Source organism: Balaenoptera borealis, assembly GCF_965194805.1.
Source record: "Balaenoptera borealis genome assembly, chromosome: 10".
NCBI classification, from domain to species: Eukaryota; Metazoa; Chordata; class Mammalia; order Artiodactyla; family Balaenopteridae; genus Balaenoptera; species Balaenoptera borealis.
Genome location: NC_138874.1, coordinates 108672543 through 108700147, shown reverse-complemented (window position 1 = coordinate 108700147; position 27605 = coordinate 108672543). Strand labels below are relative to the sequence as shown.

Genomic DNA, 27605 nt, shown 5'->3' with positions numbered 1-27605 from the left:
ATCCCCACTTGTACATTAAAACACCCTAGGATAATGGGGCCGCCCTTTACTAAAAGCAGCACGTGGTTCCGTTTAGAAGGTGAGGCAACTAGTTGCACCTGGTTGCTGCTGGCCCTTTAAATAAAGTAGCTCACATGGAAGCCCATTCATGACTGTTGCCATGCTGTTGCCCAGTGTTAGAACTTACAACTGCAGCATCTGTTCTATACCTTCAGAAGGAATTCTAAGTCTGGGGTTCCTGACTGATCTCAACTACAAATTGAGCACTGAGTCACAATGAAATTTGTTCCAGGAATAAATTCTGGGGAAAAAGTGGCATGTCTAAAGTAGAGTACAAGCTGTACAATTCAAACTTCAGTAAGCTGTGGGACAGAGATGAAACCTAACAGAACTACACAGGGAAGGTTATATTTTAAAAAGGAAGCAATGGAGGAGGGGAATGCAGCTGGCCAGTCAGTCTGCCTTCTTTGCTGAGTTAATACCTTAATTTTTAAAAAGACCAGGCAACAAGCAATTGCAAAGATACAGGCACATGGGCAATTTCTACCTCAACTGCCTATTCCAATAAAACAGGCCTTTCCACATCACTTCATTAAGAGTCAAAGATCCCTGGCAGCATATTTACATTGTAGTATACCTTTACTGTAGGCAATCAAGTAAAGGGGGAGGTGGGGGCCGGAATTATCTACAATTTATTCTACAATGGAATTCTACACTTGCTTCCTAATGATAGTCTCTATAGAATTTAGGCTGTAAGATACCCTGAAGTATTACTAAATGTCTTAAATTTACAGGAACACTTGAGATATACTTCAACAATATTTGTCTTTTGCAAATTTACATAATATGGCTTTAACATAAAATGGTTCTCTTTAAATATGTAATTTTTTTGGTCAATGAGAATGAATAGCTCTATTATGATGCTGATAACAAAGCTTTTTATTTATCAAAATATCTTTCTTTTAAATAGAGGAACACTTGTAAATTGTTCTTCTGTTGAAGACATTTGCTAACAAATCTCAGTGTATGCATAATAGTATGTATATGCATATTAATCATACTGAGTTGCTACTTTTCATATCTCATCTTAAGTCATCATCGAGCTTATTACTTTGTGTAAAACAAAAGTAGTTCCTCAGCATCTATCTCAGTTCCCAAAACACTAAGAAAAGACAATAAGAGGGAAAAAACTACCTAATACTAAATCTAAATTTCTGAAAAGAAAAACAGTATTGCAAAAATTCCAGAAAAATCAACAAACAAGAAAACAAGCTAGTAGAGACAAAGTCAAATGAGGGAAAAAAACCCATCTTTTATCATGAAGATGGTTCATATTTTCCTCAGAGTAAAACATAAAGGAACAAACAAAGGTAATGAGATTAAAAATTACAGTTTAAATAAATACAGACTTAGAAAAGTCTTCTCCAGATTTCCCAAAGACAGAACCTAATTGTTAACAGATGAATCTCCCCTTCTGACGTTCATATAGCTGATCATAAAAGTTAATGTTAACTTTTCAATTTGCCACATCCTGTAATTTAACTCCATATTCTTCCTAATTTTATCAAAGAACTTCCTAAACATAGTAATCAGGTACTGTTTTCAATGTAATATGAACCAGAATATCATCTTAAATGACAAAGAGAGGAGATGGCTCCTTTTATTCACACTCTCATTCTAAGGGATTTTAATTCATGCATGAATGTAAGACAATACAGAGAGACTACCTTTGAAATGTAGGTAAGTTTAATGGCTCCAACACGTGATGATCCAGAAGGCAGGTTCTATAAACAGATTATTAATATATAATTATTATCCAACATTACAAATTTATTTCATATAAAATGTTCTACACACACTAAAAAAAGTTAAGAAATCAGATTTTTTTAAATGTCACACTTCACAAATTAACTTTTCAGTTCAAGTATTTACTAAGTCTGAAATCAAGTGGACAACATGGATAACAAAACTGAACTCTAGTCTGTTCCACCACAATGCATTTTATAACTAAAAGGCTATTTTGTTAGCACTGCATCTAAACTTTTCTTTTTCATAAACAAGATCAGATTTTGTTCCAGAAAGCAATGGGGAAAAATATTTAGACATAAAACAAACACAAATGTAAGAAATTTCAAGAGTATACATGTTACTTTGTTTTATTAAAATTTTTAAATCAAATGTATCTCTTGAAAAAGACTGAATTTTCCCTCATTTAAATTATATTAGTATTTATTACGCCATAACTAATCTACATTTATATCATTTTTCCAAAAAATTATTGATACTTTTAAAACCATATTCAGGGAATGTATATATTGGCACTTTCATAAAAAATATTTTTATTCTTCCCTTAACAAGTTTAGGATGTAGTTTGTGTCTTAAAAGAGCTAAGGGTAAAATTAAGAAGAAGGAGAATCATTTCATGCTGAGGCTATCAGGAAAGACTCAGTGAAAGAATGAAAGGCTTTTAAGCTGGACTTTATTAAAGAAAAATTCTGAAACACAAAAAGCAGGAGAGAGAATACTCCAGGCAGAGAAAACAGATGAGCTACAGCAAGCAGATGAGGATGGCCAGAAGCTCTGTACTGAAATGGGAAAAAGGCTGTGTTGGGCCATAATATAGAGTCATATAGGGCTGAAGAAAGAAACAGCAGTTTAGGAACTTCAACTAAGAACCTAATTATAGAGGACATAAATAAGAAACAAAAGTAGCAAGGAATTTATACTGTTAAGAATTTGAAAACATTAAAGAAAGAAGGCTTTGTGAGCAGTTCTGTAATCAAACTGTGTTTTAATTAATATATCTTTTTTTTCCCTATTTTTTTAAATTAATTAATTAATTAATTTATTTTTGGCTGTGTTGGGTCTTCGTCTCTGTGCGAGGGCTTTCTCTAGTTGTGGCAAGCGGGGGCCACTCTTCATCGCAGTGCGCAGGCCTCTCACTATCGCGGCCTCTCTTGTTGCGGAGCACAGGCTCCAGACGCGCAGGCTCAGTAGTTGTGGCTCACGGGCCCAATTGCTCTGCGGCATGTGGGATCTTCCCAGACCAGGGCTCGAACCCGTGTCCCCTGCATTGGCAGGCAGATTCTCAACCACTGTGCCACCAGGGAAGCCCTAATTAATATATCTTACAACAAACTGGATGGATTATATAAAGGCGGAAGATGGAGGTGGGAAAATCAGATAAAAGAATCTGGAAAAAAGTAATAAATATAAACATAAAGACTGATAGATTTCAAAAGTAAAAGTAAAACAATCTTGATTTTGAAAGTTTCCTCCACTGTAGATTAAGAATCAACCTTCTGGGACCTTCAAGATGGCAGAGGAGTAAGACGTGGAGATCAACTTCCGCCCCACAAATACATCAAAAATACATCTATAGGTGGAACAACAACTACAGAATACCAACTGAATGCTAGCAGAAGACCTCAGACTTCCCAAAAGGCAAGAAACTCCCCACGTACCTGGGTAGAGTAAAAGAAAAAAGAAAAAACAGAGACAAAAGAATAGGGATGGGACCTGCACCTCTGGGAAGGAGCTGTGAAGGAGGAAAAGTTTCCACACATTAGGAAGTCCCTTCACTGGCAGAGATGGGGGTGGGAGGGGGGTGGGCAGGGGGGAAGCTTCAGAGCCACGGAGGAGAGCACAGCAACAGGGGTGTAGAGGGCAAAGCAGAGAGATTCCCGCACAGAGGATCAGTGCCGACCAGCACTCACCAGCCCGAGAGGCTTGTCTGCTCACCCGCCGGGGCAGGTCGGGGCTGGGAGCTGAGGCTCGGGCTTCGGAGGTCAGATCCCAGAGAGAGGACTGGGGTTGGCTGTGTGAACATAGCCTGAAGGGGGCTAGTGTGCCACAGCTAGCCGGGAGGGAGTCCGGGAAAAAGTCTGGACCTGCCTAAGAGGCAAGAGACCATTGTTTCAGGGTGTGTGAGGAGAGGGGAATCCTTCCCTGTCTGCCCACAGAAGGCAGAGCACCGCCTTAACGAGCTCCAGAGACAGGCATGAGCCACGGCTATCAGCTCAGACCCCAGAGACGGGCGTGAAACGCTAATGCTGATGCTGCAGCCCCAGGAACCCTGTGTGCAAGCACAGGTCACTATCCACACCCACGCTCAGGAGCCTTTGCAGCCCACCACTGCCAGAGTCCCAAGATCCAGGGACAACTTCCCTGGGAGAACACACAGCGCGCCTGAGGCTGTTGCAACGTCACGCCAGCCTCTGCCGCCGCAGGCTCGTCCCATGTTCCAACTGTAACTACCGTACCCCTCCTTCCCCCTGGCCTGAATGAGCCAGAGCCCCCTAATCAGCTGCTGCTTTAACCCCGTCCTGTCTGGGCAGGAATAGAAGGCTGAGGGCAACCTACACGCAGAGGTGGGGACAAAACCAAAGCTGAACCTCAGGAGCTGTGCGAACAAAGAAGAAAAAGGGAAATTTCTCCATGCAGCCTCAGGAGCAGCGGATTAAATCCCCACAATCAACCTGAGGCACCCTGCATCTGTGGAATACCTGAATAGACAACAAATCAAGCCAAAATTGAGGCAGTGGACTTTGGAAGCAACTGTAGACTTGGGGTTTGAGGTCTACAACTGACTTGTTTCTGATTTTTACGTTTATCTTAGTATAGTTTTTAGTGTTTATTATCATTGGTGGATTTGTTTCTTGGTTTGGTTGCTCTCTTTTTTTTTATTACTTTTATATTTTAATAATTTTTTTTAATTTTAATTATTTTATTTATTTATTTACTTACTTTTTTCCTCCCTTTTCTTCTGAGCCGTGTGGCTGACATAGTCTTGGTGCTCTGGCCTGGTGTCAGGCCTGAGCCTCTGAGGCAGCAGAGCCAAGTTCAGGACATTGGACCACCAGAGACCTCCCGGCCCCATGTAATATCAATCAGCGAGAGCTCTCCCAGAGATCTCCATCTCAACACTAAAACCCAGCTCCACCCAACGGCCAGCAAGCTCCAGTGCTGGACACCCCATGCCAAACAACCAGCAAGCCAGGAACACAACCCCACCCATTAGCAGAAAGGCTGCCTAAAATCATACTAAGTTCACAGACACCCCAAAACACACCATTGGACGTAGCCCTGCCCACCAGAAAGTCAAGATCCAGCCCCACCCACCAGAACACAGGTACCAGTCCCCTCCACCAGGAAGCCTACACAACCCTGAACCAACCTTACCCACTGGGGGCAGACACTAAAAACAACGGGAACTATGAACCTGCAGCCTGTGAAAAGGAGACCTCAAACACAGTAAGTTAAGCAAAATGAGAAGGCAGAGAAATACACAGCAGATGAAGGAGCAAGATAAAAACCCACCAGACCAAACAAATGAAGATGAAATAGGCAGTCTACCCGGAAAAGATTTCAGAGTAATGATAGTGAAGATGATCCAAAATCTTGGAAATAGAATGGAGAAATTCAAGAAACGTTTAAGAAGGACCTAGAATTATAAAGCAGAAGCTAACACACCATTGTAAGGCAATTATACTTCAATAAAGATGTTTAAAAAAAAAAAAAAAAAAAAAGAAGGACCTAGAAGAACTAAAGAGCAAACAAACAATGATGAACAACACAATAAATGAAATTAAAAATTCTCTAGAAGGAATCAATAGCAGAATAACTGAGGCAGAAGAACGGATAAGTGACCTGGAAGATAAAATAGTGGAAATAACTACCACAGAGCAGAATAAAGAAAAAAGAATGAAAAGAATGAGGACAGTCTCAGAGACCTCTGGGACAACACTAAATGCACCAACATTTGAATTATAGGGGTCCCAGAAGAAGAAGAGAAAAAGAAAGGGTCTGAGAAAATATTTGAAGACATTATAGTTGCAAACTTCCTTAACATGGGAAAGGAAACAGTCAATCAAGTCCAGGAAGCGCAGAGAGTCCCATACAGGATAAATCCAAGGAGAAACACACCAAGACACATATTAATCAAACTATCAAAAATTAAATACAAAGAAAAAATATTAAAAGCAGCAAGGGAAAAGCAACAAATAACATACAAGGGAACCCCATAAGGTTAACAGCTGATCTTTCAGCAGAAACTCTGCAAGCCAGAAGGGAGCAGCAGGACATATTTAAAGCGATGAAAGCGAAAAACCTACAACCAAGATTACTCGACCCAGCAAGGATCTCATTCAGATTCGACGGAGAAATTAAAACCTTTACAGACAAGCAAAAGTTAAGGGACTTCAGCACCACCAAACCAGCTTTACAACAAATGCTAAAGGAACTTCTCTAGACAGGAAACATAAGAGAAGGTAAACACCTAAAAAACCAACCCAAAACAATTGAGAAAATGGTAATAGGAACATACAAATCGATAATTACCTTAAATGTAAATGGATTAAATGCTCCAACCAAAAGACATAGACTGGCTGAATGGATACGAAAACAAGACCTGTATATACCCTGTCTACAAGAGACCCACTTCAGACCTAGGGACACATACAGACTGAAAGTGAGGGGATGGAAAAAGGTATTCCATGCAAATGGAAATCAAAAGAAAGCTGGAGTAGCAATTCTCATATCAGACAAAATAGACTTTAAAATAAAGGTAATTACAAGAGACAAAGAAGGACACTACATAATGATCAAGGGATCAATCCAAGAAGAAGATATAACAACTGTAAATATTTATGCACCCAACATAGGAGCACCTCAATACATAAGGCAAATGCTAACAGCCATAAAAGGGGAAATCAACAGTAACACAACAGTAGGGGACTTTAATACCGCACTTTCACCAATGGACAGATCATCCAAAATGAAAATAAATAAGGAAACACAGGCTTTAAATGACACATTAGACAAGATGGACTTAATTGATATTTATAGGACATTCCATCCAAAAACAACAGAACACACTTTCTTCTCAAGTGCTCATGGAACATTCTCCAGGATAGATCATATCTTGGGTCACAAATCAAGCCTTGGTAAATTTAAGAAAATTGAAATCATATCAAGTATCTTTTCCGACCACAACGCTATGAGACTACATATCAATCACAGGGGAAAAAACTGTAAAAAATACAAACACATGGAGGCTAAACAATACACTACTAAATAACCAAGAGATCATGGAAGAAATCAAAGAGGAAATCAAAAAATACCTAGAAACAAATGACAATGAAAACATGATGACCCAAAACCTATGGGATGCAGCAAAAGCAGTTCTAAGAGGGAAGTTTACAGCAATACAATCCTACCTCAAGAAACAAGAAACATCTCCAATAAACAACCTAACCTTACACCTAAAGCAATTAGAGAAAGAAGAACAAACCCCCCCCCAAAGTTAGCAGAAGGAAAGAAATCATAAAGATCAGATCAGAAATAAATGAAAAAAATGAAGGAAACAATAGCAAGGATCAATAAAACTAAAAGCTGGTTCTTTAAGAAGATAAACAAAATTGAAACCAGTAGCCAGACTCATCAAGAAAAAAAGGGAGAAGACTCAAATCAACAGAATTAGAAATGAAAAAGGAGAAGTAACAACTGATGCTGCAGAAATACAAAGAATCATGAGCGATTACTACAAACAACTATATATGCCCATAAATCAGACAACCTGGAAGAAATGGACAGATTCTTAGAAAAGCACAACCTTCCAAGACTGAACCAGGAAGACATAGAAAATATAAACAGACCAGTCACAAGCACTGAAATTGAAACTGTGATTAAAAATCTTCCAACAAACAAAAAGCCCAGGACCAGATGGCTTCACAGGCGAATTCTAGCAAACAGAGAACAGCTAACACCTATGCTTCTCAAACTCTTCCAAAATATAGCAGAGGGAGGAACACTCCCAAACTCACTCTGCGAGGCCACCATCACCCTGATAGTAAAACCAGACAAAGATGTCACAAAAAAAGAAAACTACAGACCAATACCACTGATGAACATAGATGCAAAAATCCTCAACAAAACACTAGAAAAGAGAATCCAACAGCACATTAAAAGGATCATACACCATGATCAAGTGGGGTTTATCCCAGGAATGCAAGAACTCTTCAGTATACACAAATCAATCAATGTGATACACCATATTAACAAACTGAAGGATAAAAACCATATGATCATCTCAATAGATGCAGAAAAAGCTTTCGACAAAATTCAACACCCATTTATGATAAAAACCCTCCAGAAAGTAGGCACAGAGGGAACGTACCTCAACATAATAAAGGCCATATATGACAAACCCACAGCTAACATCATTCTCAATGGTGAAAAACTGAAACCATTTCCTCTAAAATCAGGAACAAGACAAGGATGCCCACCCTCACCACTATTATTCAACAAAGTTTTGGAAGTTTTAGCCACAGTAATCAGAAAAGAAAAATAAATAAAAGGAACCCAAATCGGAAAAGAAGAAGTAAAGCTGTCACTGTTTGCAGATGACATGACACTATACATAGAAAATCCTAAAGATGCTACCAGAAAACTACCAGAGCTAATCAATGAATTTGGCAAAGTAGCAGGACACAAAATTAATGCACAGAAATCTCTTGCATTCCTATATACTAATGATGAAAAATCTGAAAGAGAAATTAAGGAAACATTCCCATTTACCACTGCAACAAAAAGAATAAAATACCTAGGAATAAACCTACCTAAGGAGACAAAAGACCTGTATGCAGAAAACTATAAGAAACTGATGAAAGAAATTAAAGATGATACAAACAGATGGAGAGATATACCAAGTTCTTGGATTGGAAGAATCGACATGGTGAAAATGACTATACTACCCAAAGCAATCTACAGATTCAATGCAATCCCTATCAAACTACCAATGGCATTTTTCACGGAACTAGAACAAAAAATCACACAATTTGTATGGAAACACAAAAGACCCCGAATAGCCAAAGCAATCTTGAGAAAGAAAAACGGAGCTGGAGGCATCAGGCTCCCTGACTTCAGACTATACTACAAAACTACAGTAATCAAGACAGTATGGTACTGGCACAAAAACAGAAATATATATCAATGGAACAGGATCGAAAGCCCAGAGATAAACCCACGCACATATGGTCACCTTATCTTTGATAAAGGAGGCAAGAGTATACAATGGAGAAAAGGCAGCCTCTTCAATAAGTGGTGCTGGGAAAACTGGACAGCTACATGTAAAAGAATGAAATTAGAACACTCCCTCACACCATACACAAAAATAAACTCAAAATGGATTAAAGACCTAAATATAAGGCCAGACACTATAAAACCCTTAGAGGGTAACGTAGGCAGAACACTCTATGACATAAATCACAGCAAGATATTTTTTGATCCACCTCCTAGAGTAATGGAAATAAAAACAAAAATAAACAAATGGGACCTAATGAAACTTAAAAGCTTTTGCACAGCAAAGGAGACCATAAACAAGACGAAAAGACAACCCTCAGAATGGGAGAAAATATTTGCAAATGAAGCAAATGACAAAGGATTAATCTCCAAAATATACAAGCAGCACATGCAGCTCAATATCAAAAAAAACAAACAACCCAATCTAAAAATGGGCAGGAGACCTAAATACACATTTCTACAAAGAAGATATGCAGATTGCCAACAAACACATGAAGGATGTTCAGCATCACTAATCATTAGAGAAATGCAAATCAAAACTACAATGAGGTATCACCTCACACCGGCAGAATGGCCATTATCAAAAAATCTACAAACAATAAGTGCTGGAGAGGGTGTGGAGAAAAGGGAACCCTCCTCTGGAGCCCATGCACCACAGCTAGAGAGAAGCCCAGATGTGGCAACAAAAGATCCCACATGCCGCATCTAAGACCCTGATGCAGCCACATAAATAAATAAATATTTAAAAAAAAATCTATGGGCTTGTTCTCAGGAATGATTAGGAGGTACCTTTCTCAAACCTCTGTAAGCTTAGCAGAAACAGTTAATTCTATGGAAACCTAGACATTTAAAAGACTTAGGATTCCCAAACATGAACTGATTGTTGTTTACAGGGACAGGTCTTTTCAAAACCTGTAGTTTCTATGTAAACTACAACTCTATTACGTTCTGCTTTAAACTACAGACTATGTACAAGCTTCCAAATTTAAATCTACATAAATATGTATATAAAATAAAATTATAATTTTTAATGTATACCTTTAAATGGTTGTGCTTTTATATAAAATGTTTTATGTTTAAGGTTTTTTTTTCAATTTTGGATAAGAAAATGAAATGTTAAAATATCTTCAAGATCTCCTAACCACTACCAAAGTGATTTTTTTTCAAACACTGCTATCCTTCCATTCAAAATCATTATTTTTCTTTTAAGTCCTCCATAAGTCTATTATTTGAACTAGCTGAATACAGCTCTAATCCCGTGTGTGAGGAAGAGAAATGAGCAACTATGTCATCACTGCATGACATAAAGGGTCACAGATTAAATAGTGGCACAGTACAAAGAAATATAAGTAGCTGGGAGATAAAATGATATTCAAAATACCTAGTTTCTACGAACTGGTACGATTACTGCCAAGTTCAACCAGAAAAAATGTGGGTTTCAAAATTTGTTACTTGACAATGAACAAGAAATAATAAACCAATATGACATTTGAGATAAAAAGGGAAAGAAACCATTTGTTCTCATGAGTTCCTGTACTCATTTTGCCAAAATACTCTTTCAAGTTTTCTCAAATTCACTTCCTAATAAAGCTACTTAGTCATTAATTCTCCACCACTTCTCATTCCCTCAACAAAATACAGAAAGCCCCGGGACTTCCCTGGTGGCGCAGTGGTTAAGAATCCACCTGCCAATGCAGGGGACACGGGTTTGAGCCCTGGTCCGGGAAGATCCCACATGCCGCTGAGCAACTAAGCCTGTGTGCCACAACTACTGAGCCTGTGCTCTAGAGCCCGCGAGCCACAACTACTGAGCCCATGTGCCACAACTACTGAAGCCTGAGTGCCTAGAGCCCATGCTCCACAGCAAGAGAAGCCACCGCAATGAGAAGCCCACTCACCGCAACAAAGAGTAGCCCCTGCCCGCCGCAACTAGAGAAAGCCTGAGTGCAGCAACGAAGACCCAACACAGCCGAAAATAAATTAAAAATAAATAAATGAATAAATTTATTTTAAAAAAAAACAACACAGAAAGCCCCAAATTGATCCCTAGTAATACACTACAATGGATTTTTAAACCAATGGTTAGTGGTAAAGAAAGCAGTGATCAGAGGAAGAACGGCTCCCTAAGGACAGGTGAGCCAAACTAATTTCTTTCATTATCAGGGTTACTATGATCAGTAAAGCAGTGTTACAGCACGTAACATAGCAACCAGATTGAATCATATGAAACTGCCATTTTTTAGTAGATCAAAATGGTGGTATATTGGCAATTTCATGTGGTTCAACCACAATAATCTTATCAAGACATTTTACTAAAGTTTTCATGAAGAGATGTCCCTTAATACATTTTAAAGTGACACAAAGGTGGTATTGATGGCTAATACACTGGACAGTAGAATGCAGACTGTAAAAGATTCTTATCAGTTGGAATGAAGAGATAAAATTATTAAGAACTGAATAAAAAGACAGATTTAAAATGCTATACTACATTCAAAAACACTAATGGGCTAATTACACCACAGAAATCTGGCTTTAAAAGAGTTCATGTGAAAAAGATCTAGCTGAGTCCAAACTTTAACATATACCCTCCCTGCTATAGCCAAAGTGAACTATTTTCCAAATACACTACAGGGTTTCTTACTTTGATTTCTTGCCCATGCTATTCTTTGAGCACCAGAATACCCACTTCTCCACCTCTTGGCCAAAATCATACCCATTCTTCTAGATCAATTTCAAATGTTACCACCTCTGTCAAGACTTTCACTCCCTCTGCTAGCTATAATAACACCTTCCCTCTGAAATCCAAGTTCATGGTTCCTTCAGTGTAATAAACATATTCTATTTTGTACTTTTCTTCTTTTTAGCTCTAAGTGGGAAGTACTGACAAAAGGAGAAATTCTAAGGAGAAGACTATTATATATAAAGACAGAAAAACAATCAAGGAGTTGTAAATAAAATTCAGGAGAAACTATATACGAGTCAGCCAGATCTTAAGAAGACAAATGAGGGAGAGCTCACAGGCAGGACTGAGCAATGGTTTGCATGGGGGAGGAAAACCGAAACTGGAATCTAATAAACTGTAATCAGAGGGAGTCAAGGGGGGCTAAGTTACTTTCCACCTTGGGAAAAGGAGTTTGGGAAGGGATTGTGCCACAGATAAAGGGATGGGTAGTAAAAGGGAGGAACTGGATTTATGTTTTAAAAAGAGGAAAAAGAAGGTAAACATGAACTTTTGATTTCTGCTGACTTGTTGCTTCTCCCAGTGACTCTGGTCAAGTAAATAAAGGTATTAATCATGCAGTTGCATGGACAGGTTACTATCACCCAAGAAACCTGGTCACACCCAGAGATAAGGGAGTAAAATAGGGTGTCAATAAACTCAATAAGGATAAGGAGAGAGAAAAGACAGTTCCTAGCAAAGAAAGTCTCATACAAAGTCAGCACTCAAATAATATAAACTGAATTAAAATACAAATTCTCTTCCAAAATTTGAAAGGCTGCATGTGGATCAAGGACTAAATTTATAGAGAATCAGAGGGCAAAAGTAGGTCAATAAGGAGAAGATCCAAAGAGAGGATGAGGGGATGTTTGCTTCCTGACTGGACTTGCTTTTCACAAAGTCCTGCTGGGGGTTACTCAGTACCCTGTGGCCTTCAAGGGTATTGCCAACTGATTACTTTTTCAACTGTCTAGTATTTATCCTAGTTGTTTTTTTTTCTTTTTTATTTTATTTAATTTTTTTACTGAAATACGGTTGATTTACAATGTTGTGTTAATTTCTGCTGCATACTTATATGCCATATACACACATATACATACACATTCTTTTTTATATTCTTTTCCATTATGGTTTATCTCAGGATATTGAATATAGTTCCTTACAACTCAAATTCTATATGAACAAATATAAATGCATTAGCATATATTTATTTTGTCTAACCTAAAATCAGTATTGGGGAGAAAAGAATACCAGACCAGTTGTTAGGGGATCTGGTTCCTGCTCTGTGAAACAGAATGGAACCTCCTACCAGTCCCTGCTCCTCCTCAACTTTTCATTCCTCACCTGCACAGGTCATCCACTAGACCAAATCAGCTTAGAAGTTTGCTAGGGACTCATCTCTTGCTTTGCACATGCTTCCTTGCAACATACTTCTCAATTTGAATAAAGAGTTTCACAGGTAGAGAAAATTTAAAACTACTCAACAGATGATCTCTAATCCAAGGCCACTCACAGATCTTAAAACTGGGATTCTAATTTTTAATATATGACATTTACCTCCAATAATTTGCAAAGCAACAATAAAATCAAATTCACGAGTGGCCAACACTCAAGTCTGACACTACAAGATAAAAGGACTATACATGTGCAAGAGTGTCAACTCGTTTAAGTAGTTTATTTACCAAAAGATAGTAGTCTCTATCTTAGAGATAGTATCTTAAATTTAAACGATTCAAAAATTTTCTACCAGAGTTAAGAGTTGTCCCTCCCAAGGAAGGGAAAACATAAATACATGCATAAATTTTTATCAAATAAACTGAGTTTCATCTTCTGAAATTTATTTAACACAGTAGGCGTTGGGGGTACAGGGCAAGGAGAATACAGTCAGTAGAAATAAATCTAAACATATTTTGTTTAGAAGACAAATCCTAACACCTCCATAGTATATCAAATACTTTCATAATTAAAACTCTTGTATGCTGTTGAAGAGGTAACCCTTTGGATTTTTACAAACCTGTGGATTATCCATGTACCATACGAAACTATCTTCTCTGGTATCCAGTATGAAGTACCTCCGAAGAAATTTCCCACTGTTTTCATTTTCTTCAATGTCTAGAAAACCACAAATGCGATTCTGACGATCCACATAAGGCATTTCTGTGCTTGAACATTACACTGTAAAATAAAAACATTAACAGTAAGTACTTCTCAGTGGACTTCAAGTATAAAATGTGCTATGGTATGGTTTATTCAACAAAGAGCCTACTTTCCAACATGAGGTGGGGGCTGGTTAATGTGAATACATAAATCATGGGCAAAAATCACTTGAAATGAAGCTTATTGTGAGTGGTTACCAAATGCAGCTGTACAGAACTGATGCGGACGAAGGACAGCTATTCATGTCAGCTGAATAACTTACTTAACTTCTCACTATGAGTAGGCATCATCATCCCCATTTCACAGGTAAGAAATGTAACACTGAGAAGGGCAAGTGCCTTTCCAAGATTAGTGAACTAGCAGGTAATGAATCAAAACATGAACCCAGATTCTTGGACTCCAGAGCTTATATCTTAATGTTTACATCATCCTGTCACTCTAAAACCCTTGGTATTATTAAAACCAAAATGAATCAAAATAAAGTAAGCTAACATCATGAAAAGAGAGATAAGCAGGTATTATGTGTCCCCGAATGGAAGACACAAACATCACCAATAAAGAGCATATAACAACAACAACAAAAAAAGGTTTATCTCAATCTGATCAAGTTTCTAGATTTCCCTAAGTCCAGCTTCCAGTTCACAGGAAACAAAGAACACAGAAGAACATATTAAACTTCACCACAGGTATTCAATCAGCAAAAGTGGACCGTGGGAAACATCAGGACCAAAAGCCCAGTTTCTTCAGCAAATAAATTACTACAGGAAAAAAAAAAAAAAGGAGAGAGAGAGAAAGAGAAGTCACAGATTAAAGGAGACTTCAGAGGCATATCATATTCTGATTCTGAAGGACTGAAATTTTTGTTATGTTCATTAAAGTTAAAAACCATGGCTTGGATAAAAAGCAGTGTTTCCATCCATTTTTCTCTAAAAACTGTAGATATGTGATTCCCTCCTGATGCGATGCAAATCTGCAGACTATTCCTACTCCAAAGGTACTTCTACAGCCAGCGCCAACATCTTTTGGCAGGTTGAATTATTTACGTAACTGTTTTTTCGTTTAACTCACGGTGAAAATTCAATTAGAATACACCCTGATATACTGCTTATCTAAATCACTACTCTGTATGCAGCCAGAGAAATGGTGAAACACGCCAAAAAGTTTTCTTTAATTAATTAATTTATTTATTTATTTTTGGCTGCATTGGTTCTTCATTGCTGCACATGGGCTTTCTCTAATAGCAGCGTGCAGGGGCCGCTCTTCATTGCGGTGCGCAGGCTTCTCACTGCGGTGGCTTCTCGTTGCGGAGCACGGCTGTACGTGCGTGAGCTTCAGTAGTTGTGGCATGCAGGCTCAGTAGTTGTGGCTCGCGGGCTCTAGAGCACAGGCTCAGTAGTTGTGGTGCACGGGCTTAGCTCCGCGGAATGTGGGATCTTCCCGCACCAGGGATCGAACCCATGTCCCCTGCATTCGCAGGTGCACTGCACCACCAAGAAAGTCCCCCAAAAAGTTTTAAACAAAATTATAAATTAAGTTTGTACATGTGTGTTATTACAGATCTGGCACTTGGAGATAATTTTTTAATGAACTTACCCAAAGTTCTAAAAAATTTCTAAAATGTAATCAAAACTTGGAAAAGTAATACACTATACTAACACATACTGCAGGTAAAAACTGTCAGCTTGTGTGGTATGCCATAAGGAAAGACACAGGCCAAAGGAATAGAATTGAGAGCCCAGAGACAAACCCATACATCTATGGCTAACTGACTTTCAACGACAGTGCCAACATCATGCAATAGGGAAAGAATAGCCTCTTTAACAAACGGTAATGGGACAACTGGAGAGCCACGTGCTGAAGAATTAAACTGGACCACTATCTTACACCGTATACAAAAAGTAACTCAAAATGAATTAATCTAAATATAAGAGCTAGAACTATAAAACTTCAAGAAAACGTAGAGGAAACTCTTCATGGCCATGGAGTTGGCAATGAATTCTTAGATGTGACACTGAAAGCACAAACAACCAAAGAAAAAATAAGACAAATTGGACTTCATAAAAATTAAAAACTTTTTTGCATCAAAGGACATCAAGAAAATGAAACAACAACCTACAGAATGGGAGGAAATATTTGCAAATAAGGGTCTAATATCCAGAATATACAAATAACTCCTACAACTCAACAACGAAAAAACAAACCCAATTAAAAAATGGACAAAGGACTTGAAAGGACATTTCTCAAAGAAGATAAAACAAATGGCCAACCAGAACACAAAAAGTTGCCCAGTATTATTTGTCATTAGGGAAATGTAATCCAAAACCACAGTGAGATACCACTTCACACTCACCTGGATGGATATAATTAAGAGAGGAAAATAATAAGTATAGGCAAGGATGTGTAGAAATTGGAACCCACCTACATTGCTGGTGGGAATGTAAAATGGTACAACAGCTGTGTAAAACTGTTTGGTGGTTCCTCAGAAGTTAAACATAGAATTACCATATGACTCAGCATGTCCACTCCTAGGTATATATCCAAAAGAACTGAAAACAGGTACTCAAACACTTACACGTGAACGTTCATAGCAGCACTATTCACAATAGCCAAAAACTGTAAACAACCCATATGTCCATCAACAGGTAAATGTACATACATACAATGGAATATTACCCAGATACAGAAAGGAATGAACTACTGATACAATATATCCAATCAAAATTCCAAGATATTTTATAAAAACTGACAAGGTGGTTCTATTATATATACTGAAATGCAAATAACCTAGAAAAGCTAAAAGCTAAATCTATTTCCTAAAGAACAGACTGACATTACTTGATTTCAAGACTTACAACAGAGCTACAGCAATAAAGACAGTGTAGGATTGGTGAAAAGATATAATAAATCAATGGGACAGAACAGCATCCAGAAACAGACCCATACATATACTGTTAATTTTCAACAAAGATGTCAAAGCAATTCCAAATATAGTCTTTCAACAAATGGTGCTGGAAAAATTAACTATGCATGTGGAAAAAAATTAACTTGAAATGGATCAGAAACCTAATGTACAGTTAAGCTTCTGGAAAAAAAAAAAATATATACATATACACACACACACATATATATATACTGATATATTCTTTTAAAGACATTTATATATACACATAAGTAAAGTCTTCATGACTTTAGGGGTAGACAAAGATTTCTTAGATAAGACACAAAGAGCCTAAACCATATAATGGTTGATATAATGGACTTAATCAAAATTAAAAACTGCTCTTTGAAAGACACCAATAAGAAATCAAAAGATGAGCCACAGAACAGGAGAAAATATTCAGTATACATATATCTATCAAATAACTGATATCCAAAAATAGGCAAGGAATTATTACAATTCAATAAGACAAACAACCAAATAGGAAAATAGGCAAAAAAATGTGAACAGACAAGTCAACAAAGAAGATATAGTTTTTTAAAAATAATAAAAAAGAAAGAAAAAGGAAGACATACAAAAAATAAATAAGCACATAAAGATGCTCATCATTAGTCAGGAAGATGATACAAATAAAAACTGTGAGATATCACTACATACCTACTAGAATGGCTAAAACAAAAACAAACAAATAAAACCCTGACAATACCAAATGCTGGCAAGGATGTGAAACAAATGACCAGTCTCTCATATTGCTGGTGGGAATGCAAAACGGCACAGTAACTTGGGAAGACAGTTTGGCAGTTTCTTAGAAAGTTAAACGTACCCTTAACAATATGACCCAGCAATGCCACTCCTAGGTATTTATCCAAGTGAATTGAAAACTTATGTTTATACAAAACCTATATGCAAATGTTTAAAGCAACATTATTCATAATTGGCAAAAAGCAGAAACAAACCAAATGTCCTTTAACTGGTAAATGAAGAAACTGTGGTACATCCAATACAATGGAGTACTACTTAGCAAGATAAAGGAACAAAGTATTGATACACACAATATGGGTATTTTGTTAAGTGAAAAAAGCCAGACCAAACGGCTATAGGGACAGAGAACAGATCAGTGAGAGGGACTGACTTCAAAGGGTAGTTTATGGAGTGATGGAACTGTTCTGTATCTTGATTGTAATCGGATACACAACTATGCATTTATCAAAAATAGGCTCAAATACCACACAGAGTAAGCTGTATTGCATACAAATTTAAAAAAAACAAAAACAAAAACTACAGTGATAAAAAACAGATCAGAGTTGCTAGGGCTTGCGATAGAAGAACAGAGAGAACAACAACAAAAGAGAGAAAGAACAAGAGAGACATTTTTTTTTGGCAACATAGCTATTGCATATCCTGATTGTGGTAGAGCTTATATAATTACATGTATCTGTCAAAACTCATAGAACTATACACTAAAAGAGATAAAATTTACTGTATGTAAAATTATACCTCAATAATGCCAAATTTCTTTTTAAAAAGATGCCATATATACTCACCAGAATGGCTAAAATTAAAACAGATTGACAACACCAAATGTTATCAAAGGTGTGGTGCCTCCAGAATTTATGTACTGTTGATGGGAATGTAAGATGGTACAATCACTATGGGAAAAGTTCTGGCAATAAAACCAAACATACACCTACCCTATGACCCAGCCATTCTATTCCTAAGTATTTACTCAAGAGAAATGAAAACATATATTCATGCAAAGACTAATTCACAACTATTAGTAGCAGCTTTATTCATAATAGCTACAAACTAGAAACAACCCAAATGTCCTTTATCAAAAGGTGAATAGATGAATAAAATGTAGTATGTTTATACAATGGAATAGCAGCCTACAATATAAAGGAACTCCTACTGCATGCAACAATATGGCCAAAACTCATCAAACTGTAAACTTTAAATGGATACAGCTTATTGTATGTAATTTAAACTCGAAAAAGTTTTAAAAATCCAGCAGAATAAAAAATTCATTAATAAATTTGACTACAAATAACTTTTTAAAAAATATTTTGCATGGCAAATCCTGATCAGCAAGTCAAAACCAGTAGAAAATACTTGCAGCTTATATTACAAAGGGTTAATCTCCCTAACATTTAAAGAGTCTGCAAAAAATGTCAAGGGAAATATATCAAAAACTTCAATAGAAAAGTGGGCAAAAGACATGAACATTCTACAGAAAAAGACATAAAAATGACCCTCAAACATATTGAGACGCTCAACTTCACTCATGATAAGAAAATCCCAAAATGACATATGATACAGTAGGCACTGCTACCGACACCACAAAAAAAAAAGACAACCAGACTTCATGTGTCTCCTTGTGGAATTTATACCATCTATAAAACATTTATGAAAAAAAAAATGTACAAATACCTGAATCTAGATCTAACTACCAATTTATAGGAAATAGAGAAGACAGAGAAAGAACACATTAAACTATATCACAGAGATTCAAATAGCAAAATTCAAACTATAATTAGTTTCTCAGGACAAACAACATGGCTTCTTCAGAAACAAATTCCAAGGGAGCAGGGAGAAAGGAACTGGAGGAAGAACGTATAAGTTAAAAGACCTGAAAAGACATAATCACAACATGTGGGCCTTATTTAAATCTTGTTAACAACAACACTGAGTTATCTAAGGAAATTGAAAATTTGAATACTGCCTCATGATATTAAGGAAACAGATATATATTTTTTCAGCGTGGTGATGGTATTGCGGTTATGTTACTAAGAAAATGAATCCTCATCATTTAGAGGTATGTATTCATACAAAGGCAAAACATTATCTGAATACTCTGGAAGGAGGGCTGGATGAAGGAGGGATGGCCTGGGTGGGCAGTTGTCGGGGCTAGATGATGGGTACTGTAGTTATACAATCCTGTCTACTTCTGTGGAAGTTCACAATTCTTCATTACAAAGAGAAAGGTTAATAAGAACTTTTTTTCATGAGAAAAGTTCAAAAAAAGTCTATACTACACAGGGATACCATTTCTCATCTATGAGACTGGCAAAAATTCAAAAATTTGACAACCTACAATACTAGTAAGGCTGTAAGAAAACAGTAACTCTCTTATACTGCTGGTGGGAATGCAGAACGGTAAGACCCTACTGAGATGAATCTGGAACTATTTAACATGTGCATTTACCCTATGACCAGCAATCCTACTTGCTACTGTAATTCTGAAACAACTTTATGTAAATGATAGTACTTCAGGTGCATAATAGGACAATGTAAACATACTGATGCTATGATTATATTTAAAGTAAAATAAAACAAATTTTGTTATTAGGAACCTAGATTTTCACAGTAAGAGAAAAAACGTACAAATACAAAACAAAAGGAAAAATTCTATACAATGCATCTGAATTAGAGTTAGTATGAACTCATGATCTTTGAAAATATGATAGTAATAGAAAATCATCACTTTGCAATTCCAATATAATCACTGATTTAAGCAAGAGTCTTCAATGAATACTAATACCACTAGAAAACAGGTTGTTAGGAAACAGAATATTCAGTCTCAAAATTTCACCCCAGTGTTCTTACCAATTACAAAGAGGAAAATGTACGTATATGTATCTTCACAGCGGTGACATCTTACAGCCCCCACCTTTACCAAATGATTTAGCATCTAATGAATCTAGAAGCCAGGGACTAACGGATATCACTTCTCTCTAAATAGACCACACACTATATGATTCCACTGATCTGAAATATCCAGAATGAGCAAATCTATGAACACAGAAAGTAGATTAGTAGTTGCCTAGGCGTATGGGGGATGGGAGGGAATGAAGAGTTGCCTAGAGATGGGAGGGTACAGGGTTTCTCTTTAAGGTGATAAAAATACTCTAAAACTGACTGTGATAACAGTTGCACAGTTCTGCAAATATATTAAAAACCACTGAATTGCACACTTTGAGTGAATTATTCCTTAACCAAGCTGTTTAAAAAAAAAAAAAAAGAATTATAATTGTTTTTTATCTTTCATTCCAGAGCACATCAGAAACCTTAAAAAACATTTCCTCTCCCAGACCTCTGAATGTTGTAGTGTCCCAGGGGATGGTCCACAGACCTCTTCTCTATTTACACTCAGTCTCTTGGTGAGCTCACTCATTCACATAGGTCTAAATACTGCTATCTCCAGCCCTGGACACTCTGCTGGACTCCAGACTCACGTATACAACTGCCAACTCTACGGATCTACTTACTTACCTAACAGGCCTCTCACACTTAGCAAACTGAGCCCAGATATACCCCCTCAGCAATCTGTTCCCCTCTGTCCTTCCCATCTCAGTAAACAGTCACTCCCTTCTTCCAGCTGTTCAGGCAAAATCTGGAGTCACACTTGATCAAGACTTCTTTCTCTCATTCCATGTCCAGTCCATAAGCAAATCCTACTGGCTCCACCTTCTAAATATATCCAGAATCCCACCATTTGCATTGCTGCCACTCTGGTCCAAGCCACCATCACCTCTTAGCTGGATTACTGCAAGGGCTTCCCTGCCCCCTTCACTCCATTTTCAATACAGCTGTCAGAGTGATCTCATTAAAACATATGTTCGAGTGTTTATTCAATATCTGCCAAGCAAATATTTAAAATTAATTTAATCCTTATAACAACAATTTTACAGATGAGAAAACCAAAGCACAGAAGATTTTAAAAATAACTTGTCCAAGGTCACATGATTAGGAAGTGGCAGAGCCAGGATCCAAACCAGGGTAATCTGGCTCTAAAGCCCATGCTCTCCAGTACTATAAAATGTCACTCTGCTCAAATCTCTTCAACTTTGGCTGCTTATTAAAATTACCTGGGAGTTTTTTGAAAATCCTGATGCCTAGATTAGAGCATCCAGACCAATTAAATCAGAAACTCTGGAGATGGGATCTAAGCATCAGTATATTTTTAAAGCTCCCCCAATAATTCCCACATTCAGCCAAGGTTAAGAACCACTGTTTTAATGCAACCCCATCTCATTCAAAGTAAAAACCAAAGCTCTTACAAAGACATACAGGCTTCACCTACCCCCCACCCCAACCTGTCCCAGTTCCCCCGCTTGATTACTCACCTAGCCACTGACGCCAACTACACTAGACAAGCTCCCCACTCGGAGCCTTTTAACTCAAATGTCACTTTCTCAGGGAAGCCTTCTTGACGTCCCATCTAAAACTGCAAATGCTCCAAACTGTCCTGCCACTTCCCATCTCCCTTCCCCACTTCATTTTTCTCCTTAGTATTTATTGCTAACAAACAATATCATTTACTTATTTACCTATTTCTTGTCTGTTTCCCCACACTGGAATGTAGGCTCCATGAGAGCAGGGATTTTTTTTCTATTTACTATTGTTTCTCCAATGCCTAAGACAGTGGCTGGAACATGGAAGGGACTCAGTAACAATTTGTTGAATGAAAAATTAAGGGACCCATAATTATTGCATCAAATATTAATGTTTAAGTTTCCAGACAGAAAGCCGCTTTTGCCTCATCTGATGAGAAATGGCCTAGCAAACGATTTAATCGACTGGTTTGCTTAGATGATGGAAGGAAAAAGGTTCGATACTATATTGCTGTTTGGATTTATACTTTCAGTAAAGCTAGTATGAGGTAAGAACAGATAAAACTGTGTAATTAAAACCTCCACAAAATCTATCCTTCAGCTTTACCTGTGCTCTAAGGGGGCAGTTAGATCATACAAACATTCATAAATTAACACACACAGTTAACACTTCATCAGTCAGGAACCATGAAGTAAGTCAAAAAAATAAAAACAAAACAAAAATCAGAAAGAGACAAAAGAAAAAGAAAAATTAAATTCTGCACAGTGAGACTTCATTAGGCCCACAGGACTTCACTACTGAAGTCCTGATTAGACGCTGAATGAGACTAGTCTTGTCCCAAAATTGTCAACAAACACAAAGCTTAAGATATACAGACATCAAGGATCAAACATCTGTGGAGTCTGGCCCCAACACCCCACACACACCTCAGGGCTAGGGTACTCTAACCAACGTCTTACCGTCATTCCACTCTACACGAGCAGCTGACAGAAGAGAGGGGAAAAAACGACAAGTATTCCAAGTGTTCAGGGAGAAGGAAGGTGATGGTCACCCAAAAGCAGTGGTAGGGGGCCCCAAGAGAATCATTCACCAAGATCAGAAGTGCCTACAAGAAGGAGAAATTGTCACCTCTTTCTCCAGTTCAATGTCTGCTTATGAAGCAGACTGAGTGACTGACCCTGTGCCTATTTGAGCAAGGGGGACAAAGAGAATTGATGAGAAATGGCAGGGCACAGAAAGGGAGCAGACTTAAGCAGGCTGCAGGCCACCATTTGACAGCAAAAGGAAGTAAGTTTCCAGTGGATTAAGTGTAAATTACAGAAGGTAGCTGGACTTGAGCTGTTTTGCTGTTATCAAAAAATCTGGCTGCAGAGAGAAACCCACCTTACCCCCAAACATTCATAGGAACCAGCAAGTAGACTGAGAGGACAGAAATGAGGAGGAGGGAGTGTAGGTTGGTAAAGGTTTACCCACAGCAAATTTCATATCCAGGGACTGCGCAGTGGGGAGTCTCCCTGCAAGATCTCACCAAAAATTCCAGTTTGGAAGCCTACCACTAGACATTAATGGCTCGCCACTGTTAATCAAGAAAAGGCTTTAATAACAACAGGTAAGAAATAGTTGCCTCTTCTAACTAGTCTCTGTTCAAATACATCCACAAAGAGGGAAAAGAAAGAGGTATCCAGGGAGCATACCACAATCCCTCCCCACTCCAAGTGCTTCAGGGAATAAGTGGCCAGATACTGGGTTAAAGGAGGAGTGGAGCTTTAATAGGAGATTGAAGGTTTAAACTGAAATAGATTAGACTGGAGCTTTTAATCGCTGTAAATGATAGAAAAGCTACCATTTGCCCATGAAATCATGAGGAAGCAGGGAGAGGGAAGATCCAACAAAGCATAGCTGAAAGCAGTCAGTGTTGAAAAATATAACTGTCTTAAGTTTGTTCTCACCAAGCTCAGACTGCTCAATAACCTGACGACATACGGAACAGCATTACTGCCCTCAGTAATGAGAGGAACGCCTGATGTGGAAATTCCCATGGGGGATTTACTGTACCCAGCAAGATGCTACATTACAAGTCCTCTGAGACCACTTCCAGTTCTAAGTGCCTGTGATTGTCCTTTCTTCAAGAAGAGGTTAAACTGAATCCAGAATCCAGATTTCAAGGGTTAAACTATTAAAGGCTAGGCTACCCGAAGGAGTAAACCCACAACTTTCTGAAGAATAAAATTATCAGACTGATAAGTCTGATAAGGGTTCCATGTAGGAAAAAGTATTTAAGACTTCAATATTTTTAAGACTCTAAAGACTTAAGTGTTAAAAAAATATCCTAAATGACTTTGATTTTTCTTTTACATTCAACAGAAATTCCAGTTCAAAGAATGTTTATGATTTAAAATCCTCAAAATACCATCTTCCTGAATCAAAGCAATTCAACTAATCAGAGGCTTACCAAAATAAACAGCAAGCACATGTTTGCTTAAATATCTTCTAGGAATTACAAACTCACGTGTTCTTTATCATACAGCAACTACTGGGAAAAAATATCACTCAGAGTTCAAATGGTTTAATGTCACTCATTAAGCGTAACAAAATCCTATTGCTGCAACAAATACCAACAATTTTTATTTTTAAATTAAAAAAATTCCATACATTTATGTTTCTAAAAATAATTAAGCATTGCAGACAAGCATCTAAAGCTACCGAAAGTTTCTACCCTAAGAACTCTTTTCTGATACCCGTCAATAAATTTCCAAATGCTAGGTACTTACAAATGGTCAAAAGAATTAAAACTAAATGTTAATATTTATCTCCTAATAAAGCCATTTTATTGTGTCATTGCAGATCTAAATGAGAGAATCACCTTGAAATTTAAAATCAAATTTTAATATTATCAAAAGTAAAATGCTCAAGCATGTGAAAAAGTAATAAAGCTGAGGTAGTTACTGCTATAGAACTTGAAATTTTCTGTCTAATAAAGGCAGAGTGTGAGTAACTACTGTCACATCTGAATAATTAACTACATTTTATTCAGAAAACTATTTATCTTCCTCATTCTTAAATGACAGTTATTTAAACAAGAACAATTATTTAACATCAAACAGTACTTCAATGTCAAAGCCCGACTTAAATTATGCTAATAAATTACTTCATGGATTTCATTCTGGATTACAAATTATCATCAGTAGAAGTAACTGTGGGTTTCGCAGTAGGAATGTATGAACTTTCAGGCTTAAATAAAAGTCTCTTGTTTAAAGCTGCATTAAATGTTTTTTGAGAAAAAGCCCTATAAAAATATAAAATGTTTCCATCTTTCCCAAGTTATTCTCCTAGGAGTTTTCAATATCACAACCTATATATTAACAACCGACATGTGAGTATTGCCCACAGTGACTTTTTAAAGAAAATAACTCTATGCTATTCTTAATGTCCTTAAACAATTCTAAAACGGTCCTTCCGGCTTATGAACTCATGGCAGTTTCCTAACAATTGTATACTTATCCTGTTTTACTGTCTCTCCTAGTCTATGACAAACTCACATTTACACACCACCTCTTTCCTATTTTGCTACATTGCTAAAACTAGGGGGGAGGGGGATACAAACCTGCTACTTCCCCCCCTTTCTCAAAAGCAACAATAAAAATACTAATTAACAAGATAAAATGAGGCATGAAGCAGTTTCAATACATATAAATCACATATCCTTAACGTCACCAAGTTATCCTCTGCTTACCACAAAGGACAAATGCATGGCCATATCCTTTGATACAGGTACACTCTTCAAGAGAATCCTGTCAATGGATACACTGCAGGGTTTACAGCGCTATAAAATAAATTAACTATTAACTCAAATTCTGCTAAGCTTCAATACTCTTGTTTAAATACATAAATATTCTAAAATGTAATTTCCCCTGGGAAGACATGGCCAAGTTAAGGATTTAAACTAACTCTACCTGGGGAAATATCTTTTGCCACAAATGTGTTAATATGAAATTTTGAGTATGAAAAGCAATAGGCTTTTTAGTCAGAATGAACCTTACTATTTTTCAAATAACAATTCTTCAAGTTCTTCTGTGAAAAAAACATTTAGTTTTACAAAATGATTTTTTCAAGCTTTTCTCTGAATCATATAAAGCTTACCCCAATTTTGCTGTAGAGAGTTTCAATGGTATTAAACTAACATAGAAACTGTGTAAGTTGAGTGCCTGGGGGGAAATAAAGCAGACAGATCAGTAGTTCTTGGATAAAAGACTATGGTATAAACCGCATAGTGCGCTATTGGTTCCAGTCGTTAAGCACACAGGAAATAAGATTTTCTAGCTAAAAAAACGAATTGACAAACGGAAACGACTCCGTTACAGCAAAGAAAATCTTATCAAAACCAACAACGATCAATCATAAAACAAGAAAACAAGCATTATAGGATTGTAAGGTGAAATCGGAGGGGGAAAAAAATGGCCCAAATTGCCTGACTATATCTTCTATAAGCTCCTCTTGGACCTGCCCCCAACAGAGAGATCGAGTTTTCATTATTTAGGTGCCCAGCCGGGGGCAAATGCTCTGCTGTTGGGCACAGCATAACTAGAATTCTACCAAAGGCAGTAAACACGACTTTCATTATGACAACACTTTCCCCTCCGATGGACTATCCAGGAGAGTCAATAGAAAGCATCTGAAATAAACCACAAACCACTCAGCACAGTCCCAAAGCGGTGAGACTGGCAGCTGGCCTCTAAGCTTAAAGACCTGGGTTCTGGTCGCCTCCTTGGTCCTACCTGCGTGACCCTGGACAAGTCACTTCCAACTTTCGCACTGGTCACTGCACCATTAAGGTGCGAGGGTAAAGCACTAATACTGCAAGATGCTAGGGCACAGGGCGGAGTCGACTTCTGACTCGGCGAGTCCTAAAGTGAAAGCGCATTAAAATAATACAAGACGATGCCCTAGGCAGCTGAGCCCCCGTGAGCTCAGCCCTGAAGTCGAGCCATTCGACAGGCGTCGCCCGCCGGGAATCCCCCGACAGCTGGCCGGCCGCGCGTCCGGGAGGAGGGCGCGACGGTACTTTTTAGCAGAGCCACCGCACGGCTCCTCGGCGACGGCGACCGCCGCCGGGCTCCCCACCCTCCTCGGCCGGACGCCGCCGAGGACCGAGGTCAGGAAAACAATAAAGGAAGGAGCCGCGGGAAGACGCCGCCGCCGCCCCCTCCCGCCACCCAGAACTCGGCGCGCGCAGGTGAGCCGGCCCCGCGGCCTCTACCAGGTGCAGCCGCGCGGGCCGACCCGCCAGGAGAGAGGCCTCGGGGGCGCAGCCCGGAACCCCGCGCCCCCCACTGCCCGCGGGCCCGCACTTACCAGCGCCCGCCGGTCCCTCGAGCCTCCCAGCTCGCTTCAGCCGCCGCCGCGCTCCCGGAGCCCGGCCCCGCTCACCCCGCCCCGGCGCGGCCGCGCTCCTCACGCCGAACTTCACGGCGGCCCTCGCCCCGGAGCACCGGCGCCGCCGCGGCCCCTGGTCCCACAGGCACCGAGCTGCCGGGAGCGGCGCCCACGACGGCCCACCCGCGCACTGCGCACGCGTGCCCGCGCTGCCTCAGCCCCCAG

At 38.4% G+C, this 27605-nt stretch overlaps 1 protein-coding gene across 12 annotated transcripts in view; it reads right to left on the bottom strand.

Annotated features, from left to right (window-relative positions):
- Positions 1–27603, bottom strand: part of PLEKHA1 (pleckstrin homology domain containing A1) — a 57752-nt gene extending 30149 nt beyond the window's left edge. For 2 of the 12 annotated variants that reach the window (XM_082407001.1, XM_082407004.1), the window contains exons 1-3: positions 27360–27597; positions 13815–13975; positions 1728–1784 (exon numbers count right to left, since the gene is read on the bottom strand). In XM_082407001.1, the coding sequence (XP_082263127.1) occupies positions 1728–1784; positions 13815–13955 (198 nt within the window). In that variant the 5' untranslated portion in view covers positions 13956–13975; positions 27360–27597. Of the gene's footprint in view, positions 1–1727; positions 1785–13814; positions 13976–26782; positions 26803–27359 lie in introns of those variants that run through there. The other 10 variants (XM_082406999.1, XM_082406998.1, XM_082407002.1 and 7 more) reach the window with 8 other exon arrangements.
- Positions 27604–27605: the final 2 nt, after the last annotated feature.